This window comes from Echinops telfairi, unplaced genomic scaffold (assembly GCF_000313985.2).
Source record: "Echinops telfairi isolate 266 unplaced genomic scaffold, ASM31398v2 ScPeMD7_2;HRSCAF=8, whole genome shotgun sequence".
NCBI lineage: Eukaryota > Metazoa > Chordata > Mammalia > Afrosoricida > Tenrecidae > Echinops > Echinops telfairi.
The window spans coordinates 11,886,659-11,893,747 of NW_022103898.1; the positions used below are offsets into that span (position 1 = coordinate 11,886,659).

At 47.1% G+C, this 7,089-nt stretch overlaps 1 protein-coding gene across 1 annotated transcript in view; it reads right to left on the reverse strand.

Moving 5' to 3' along the window:
• Positions 1-4,969, reverse strand: part of SNU13 (small nuclear ribonucleoprotein 13) — an 8,204-nt gene extending 3,235 nt beyond the window's left edge. The window contains exons 1-2 of the mRNA XM_004700284.4: positions 4,864-4,969; positions 2,255-2,375 (exon numbers count right to left, since the gene is read on the reverse strand). Coding sequence (XP_004700341.1) covers positions 2,255-2,375; positions 4,864-4,866 — 124 coding nt within the window. The 5' untranslated portion in view covers positions 4,867-4,969. The remainder of the gene's footprint in view (positions 1-2,254; positions 2,376-4,863) is intronic.
• Between the last annotated feature and the right edge of the window lie 2,120 nt (positions 4,970-7,089).

The following is a 7,089-nucleotide window of genomic DNA, read 5'->3' on the forward strand; positions in this document are numbered from 1 at the left end:
AGTGACCAGCTCTTGAATGTAAATAACGAAAAGGAGAGCCGTGGAAGTGAAAGAGCTGAACAGGAAGGTGGAAGAGAAGACATTATTACGATGAAATGTGCAAAGGCCTCGAATGGGAAAACCCAAAGTGAAGGACAAGCCCTGCACTTCTCAAGTGAAATATTCAAACCTTGAGTTGCAGTACTGAAAGACTCTATGGACAAAATAGTGACCAAATGCAGGAAGCATTAGAAGATGGTAGGAAGAGTCACGGTACCAAAAAAACTGTTTTATGTTCATTTATTTCAAGAGGCAGTATATGACCAAGCAACAATGGCAATGGCAACTGAATGCAACAGCAAAAAATTCGGCTCCAGAAATGGATGAGAATACAAGTTAAGATATTCTACAATCAACTCCATGCTTGAAGCACTCACTCATCTCTGCCAAGAAGTGTGGGAGATAGCTACTTGCCCATTCTAAAGAAAAGTGATCCAACAGTGATATCAACTAACATCACTCACAACACATGCCAATGTAAAATTTGCTGAAGATAGTTAAAAAGGTTACAATAGCTCAACAAAAGGAAACTGCCTAAATTCCAAGTCAGATTGAGAAAGTGGATATGCGGCAAGAGGTACCATTGGTGATGCCAGGAAGATCTTCGCTGGAAGCAGAGAATACCTGACGTTTACCTGTATTTTATCGTGCATGCAATGGCATCCCACTGTGTGGATCCTAACAAGCTATGGATAACACTGCAAAGAGCAGGAGTTTGAGAACACTCAATTGTGCCAGTGCCAGGTCCAAAGGGCAGTCGTTAGAAAATGAGGGGATACCACATGGTTTAAAACCGAGAAAGGTGTGCATCAGGGTATTATCCTTTCACCCTATTTATTAATCTTGATAACTAATGTATAATGAACAACTGCATCAGGATGGGAGGAAGGCTCAGAACAGTTTATAAACTGCAAATGACACCACCTTGTTCGCAGAAAGCCCAGAGGACTGGAAGCACTTACTGATGAAGACGAGATTATAGCCTTCAGTGTGGATTACTCCCAAGTGGACCAACAGATAACGTCACAATAAAGATTAAAATTGTTAAGGATTTCATTTTCTTAGATCTACTACTATCAATGCCCATGGAAGGAGCAGCCAAAAAATAAAACGATAGAGTTAACTGGGTAAATCTGCTGCAACAGGTGTCTTTAAAGTATTAAAAAGTCAAAGATGCCATTTTGAAGACTAAGTGCTTCTCACGTACTTTGGACATGATGATCAGGAGGGACGAGTCCCCAGAGAAGGACATTGTGCTTGGTAGGTAAAGCAGATGATCAGAGCCAACGAGGGAAACCCAACAAGATGGACTGACAGTGGCTCTAATAATGGGCTCAAATACAGTAACAATTTGTGAAAATGACCCAGGACTGGGCACTGACAGTGACTCGCCAACATTTAAAAACAACATCAATTTATTCTCCATATAGTCTGCTGTCTAAGAAATTATAAAGTGACTGTTTGCTAAGGTTAAGCCAGTCCTTCTCAGAATCCCTGTAGGGGCCCCCATTCCATGTGGAGAGTAGTGTCAACTACTCTCATGGCCTCCAGGGTGGTCTCGTGATCTGGCACCCAGTGACCACCCATTCTTTCACTTGCTGTTCTCAGGCACGTCAATCCTGCCTTTGCACGTGGCCTAAGAGTGCTCCAACAGGCTAACCTCATGTGTTCTATTCTCTGCCCAAGCCTCCTCAGAAAAATCTTCCTCAAAAACTCCATCTGAAAAGGCACAATTATTTCCACTCCCCTCAATGACTTGTCACCTGCTAGAATGAGAATACTGTCACCAACCCCGAAATAGTGGGATGACAGAATCTGTCAACTAGAAACACTTGTTTACAAAACAAATCACCGCCAAATGAAGACCTTTCTGAGAATTAAGTGAGATTCCCAAATATAAACAACCCAGTGTGTTAGATACTCAAAACCATTAAAATATTTTCCCTCTGGCTTTGGGGAGATCCAGAAAGACCACACCACCATGTCTCTACAATGAACTCTCAAGTTTCATAAAAAAAAAACAAAAAAACCATCTATTTATCTGCTAACAATTGGTGGACTAACACCCCACCCCCACCCCCAGCATCCAGTAACAAAAGGAGGTCCTCCAGAAGTCCCTCCATTGGCCAGTAAGGATTACCCAGCCCGGCCTCCAAAGTGCACCTCTAGACCCCAAGGCACCCACCCCCATGGGGCCCACTGCCCGGTGCCTTACCCTCATTGGCTCCTTTGCGAAGCTGCTTGTAGTTACAGGACTGCTGAACGAGGTCCAACAGCTTCTTGGTGAGGTGGGCATCTGCGAGGGGATAGGCTTTTGGATTTACATCTGCCTCAGTCTAGGGGAGACACCAAAGCATCAGTCAAGGTGAATCAGAGGGTATGTCCCAGACAAGTTACAAAAATACCACAAACCATAAATGAGACGGAACATATACAGAACACCAGCCTGCCCACCACCCACCTAGAAACAGAATAGTTACCACACCTACTTCCCTCTTACTGACCATCTGACACCTCACATTTATGACAGTAGTAGAAACCCCACTCTCCAACACACTAGCAACAACACACATTTGGTACAAGGGCTGGGGCGTGAGATGAGAGTTAACACTGGCCCCGCCGGTTCAGGCTAGGTGTCACCTTGCCAGAGCCAGGATTAGGAAAGAGGCAGCCACCCTCACTTTGGCTTCTCATGTGGTTCTTTCCCATTCTGTGTAACAACTTGATCATGTGGTTGTGAGGAGTGGGCGTATCAAAGGTCTTAAGAAACCACAACTAACCCCCTCCCCCACCCCATACCTTATGTTAACAATCATTCAGCCCAATAATGCAACACTAAAGCTTCTGTTTGGCACGATGTAAAATTCCAAAGCCCACCAGGGTTGTATCCTTTCTCCATACTGTTTATTCAACCTGAGCAAATATACTGAGCAAATAATCTGAGGAACTAGACTACGTAAAACCCTGCACTAGGGTTGGAGAAAGGCTCATTAACAACTCATGATATGCAGATGACACAATCTTGCTTAAAATCAAAGATGGCAATCCATACACTGCAACTCAACATAAAGAAGGCCAGCAGATAATATCATTATAAACAGAAGATCAAAACAGTCAGGATTTTCATTTTGCTTGGATCCAATCAGTGCTCATGGGAGTAGCAGTGGAGAAATCAAATGACATACTGCACTGGCTAGCTCTGCTGCCTAAGACCACTTCAGTTTGGATGAGCAAGGACTTCACTTTGAGAACCAAGGTGAACCTGTCATGTCAATAATAGAGAAGACCTAAGAACTGACACATCATAATGTTTGCAAAAAATACCGACTACCGTGAACTGCCAGAAGAACCAACACACCTGCTTGAAAGATGTACAGCCAGAATGCTCTTTAGAAGAATGCACAGAATGCCCTACATACTTTGGACATGGTACCAGCAGAGACCTGTCCCTAGAAAAGAACATCATGTCTGGGGTAATAGGTCAGACAAAAAAGAGGAAGACCTTGAACTAGAAGGCTTGACTCACCGGCTGTAACAATGGGCTCAAACAGAACAATGTGAGCACAAGGGTCTGTGAGGGAGGGGAAAAATGAGCTGATACGATACCAAGGGCTCAAGTAGCAAGAAAATGTTTTGAAAACGATGATGGCAACCAATGTACAAATGTGCTCGACACAATGGATGGATGGATGGATTGTGATAAGTGCTGTATGAACATCCAATAAAATGATTAGGGGGAAAAAAGAGGCAGTTACTTCTGTTTTGGTGTCCGGTCCATCTCTGGAAATCACAACATTCGATTCTCAGTATCAAAGGTAAAATCGGGCTAACACTTCAGGAACCTCTAGAATCACTAAAGGGGAATCATTCTATTGTTTGTGTGGTCACCCAGCCAGTCCAAACTTACAAGCTCCTGACCTGATCAACACTGCCGGTCGCTCCCTCACTCCGAGAAGCAGGAATACGTCTTGATTTAACGCCCTCAACATCCTCAGGCCTCGTTAGCGGAGGAAACCTGAGATCATCCACTTCCCAAACTTCCCGAGCCGCGAGGGAAGCACGATGAGCAAGCACCTCGCCCCGTTTGGGGGTTCAGGTGCTAAGCTAAGCCACACAACCAGCGTTGAATCTGAGCAGCAGGAGGCCCAGTGGCAGTTCCGACAGCCTACCTCCCGCCAGGTGCGTGTCTTGCAAACCCGCCAACCAGAACTGACCACTACGATTTGCCGTCCGCCGGGACGACGGAAACCTGAAGATGATGGAGAGTTTTAAGAAGCCGCACGTGGCCCCCCTGGGGCTTACTGTCGTTTCTCCAGGCGCCGCCGCCTGGCGGGACACTTTCCCGCGCGCCAGGCCGGGCATCGGAGCCCCAATGAACGCTCCCACTCCCACGCCCGAGCACGTGCACCTCACGGCAGGCCCTGGCCGCCTCTCCTCCGAACCGCGGTCACGCGGAGGGGGCGAGTGTGACCGAACCCCACGGCTCCACGCCTTCCGCGAGAGGTCGCGAAAATACCCATTTTTCAAAGGGATGTAAAGGGTCGTCCCCCCCCCCAAGCTTTCTGTCCTTTCCCACATGCGTTGACAGTTGCTGAACCGTGCTGCCGACCAAAGGTTGGACACTACGGTTCCCCGAGTTCTAGCCCCGGGCCTGACGGCGGGGACCCCGCGGGTGCCAGAGACGACGCACGTTTTCGCCCTGCGCTCGGCGGCCGGGCTCGAACCTGCCCGAGTTCAACCTTGGGCCGGGCGTCAGAGGGGTCGCACGGGAACCGAACCCGAACTTCTCGATTCCTAGCCCCTTCGCCCAGCGCCAGCACTCACCATGGCTGCGGTTCCGTGGTCTCGCCACTCCGGGAGGAGCGCGGCCAAAGTTGGAGCGCGAGCGGTGCCTGCGCCGGAAAGCCGCACTGGGAAGCAGCAAATGGCTGCCCCAAGCCGGAAGCGGAAGTGACGCGACAGTGGTGTGTCGGATTTCACGTCCCGTAGGGGCACGAGGGCGCTGAAATGGCTCTGGTTCCGGATCAGGGCCCGCATTTTGCGATTGTTACTATGGCTTTCTACCACCTCTCCGTCAGTATTTGGTACTGCGGTGGCTCTCTTGTTGCTTGAATGCTGGAAACATTGCTGCTAGTATTTGAAATAGGATCACCCTTGACGGGCAGGTTTCAGCAGAGCTTCTACACAGACTCGGAAGAAAGACCTGGTGCTCTACTTCCAAAAATTAGCCGGTGAACCTCATGGATGTGGTCAATGGCCAGGAAATGTTTCTTTCTATCCAGGGTTGCCGTGAGTGGGCGATAATTTCCAACTCCACTCACCACCTTCAGCTGGGAGTGATTTGCTCCATTGTCTTAGCTTAACTAACTCCTGCTCACCATCCCTCCATGGAAGCCTCCTGATGACCTAGACCAGCTTCAATGCCCCTACTGGACTTCCCTACAAGCCCCCATCATTGAATTTTGTAGCACTCCTTAAATCTTGTCTGGTGTGGTGCCTGACTTCCCACACACACTAAGAATGACACAAAAGCAAGGCTTGCAGCCATCTGGAGTACTCCAGAGAGCTCTCTTCTGGCACCATGCCTTGTATCAATTAGGGATCTCTGGAGGCAAACAATCCAAAAGGAATTTGATGAAGGCTGTGTGTGTGTGTGTGTGTGTGTGTGTGTGTGTGTGTGTGTGTGTGTGTGTATCTCCGAGGCCCAAGGCCAGCTGGTTGTAAGAGCAAAACCAGTCCTACAGTTTCACTCCACTATCCAGGTTCTCAAGCCAGAGACGGCCAGGAATGCCCCTGTCAGTAATATATTACTCATTACTACAAGAGAGCACATACACACACCAAGAGGAGCTAGGGCTGTAGGATTTTAGATTTGGGGCTTTTGTTAGATGACTTGTGAGAGACCTCAAGGACGGTGGGGTGTGCCAGGAAGCATGATTAATTCTGGATGGAATATCTGAACAAATCTTATCTACAAGATGGTTGGACTGAGCGAGGCTAACTAAAGCTACTTGTGGCTTAGACAGTGTTCATATTTTTGGCTGTGTTCAGACATGGTGTGATAGGTAGGTTTGTTGTGCCAACATGGGCAATGAACACATGTGAGATTAATTGAAGGGCAGAGAGATAAATGACTCTCTCTCTTGCTCTTGGATCATCAGACCAGTGTGTGGCTGCTTTGCTTGTTCTGTGCCTCCATTTTCAAGCTCACACTACCTGTGAGTCACCTAACCCGTGGACTGTGTTGCCGTAACTTGAGGTTCCTTCAAGACCTGCTTTGCCATGCTACTGGAATGTACATCTCTTGAGCTGGGGACTGTCAGACCCTGTCATCTGGCTGACTGTTGGTGACCTACCTTGCTGTTTGCTGCCTGTGGCCAGATAGCATGAATTGCTCTATGGAGGACTACCTGGTGGCCCTCAAGACTTGAAGGACTGCCAGTGTACTAACTGTCTCATGGAAGTGAGTTGCACTGAGCCATTTGTACTGCTTTATAGATTAATTAGCTGTTTATTTCTTATGTTATCTATATAAATATATATAATTATTACTGTCCTGGTGTTGTTTCTCTAGAGAACCCTGTCTAACACAATTGGTGCCAGTGTTTTCTAGAGAAATAAAATCATAAATATGGGCTTCCTTTTTTTTTTAATGTTTTTTTTAAGATCACTTTATTGGGGGCTCTTAAAGCTCTTATAACAATCCATACGTCAATTGTACTAAACCTAGTTGAAATATGGGCTTCTTAAATTGGCTCTCCAGCCTGATTAGTCTTAACAGCACTGATAATGCTATTTCTACACCTAAAGGCATGGATAAGTCTGCCACTCTTACTAATCCATGGTGTGAAATAGCAAAGGTAATATCTACAGTATCACCACCGATAGATGAGATGTTGGTTAAAGGAGAGGCTCTGGGTGATCGTATGCTTGATATTTTCCAGCAGTTTTGTCAGGATAGTATAGGGAAGTATAGGGAAGCTGGTTGGCTGGCCCTCCTTACAATGGGAAATGTGATTAAGGAGAGGGATGGTCTCAGGGTCTCAGAAG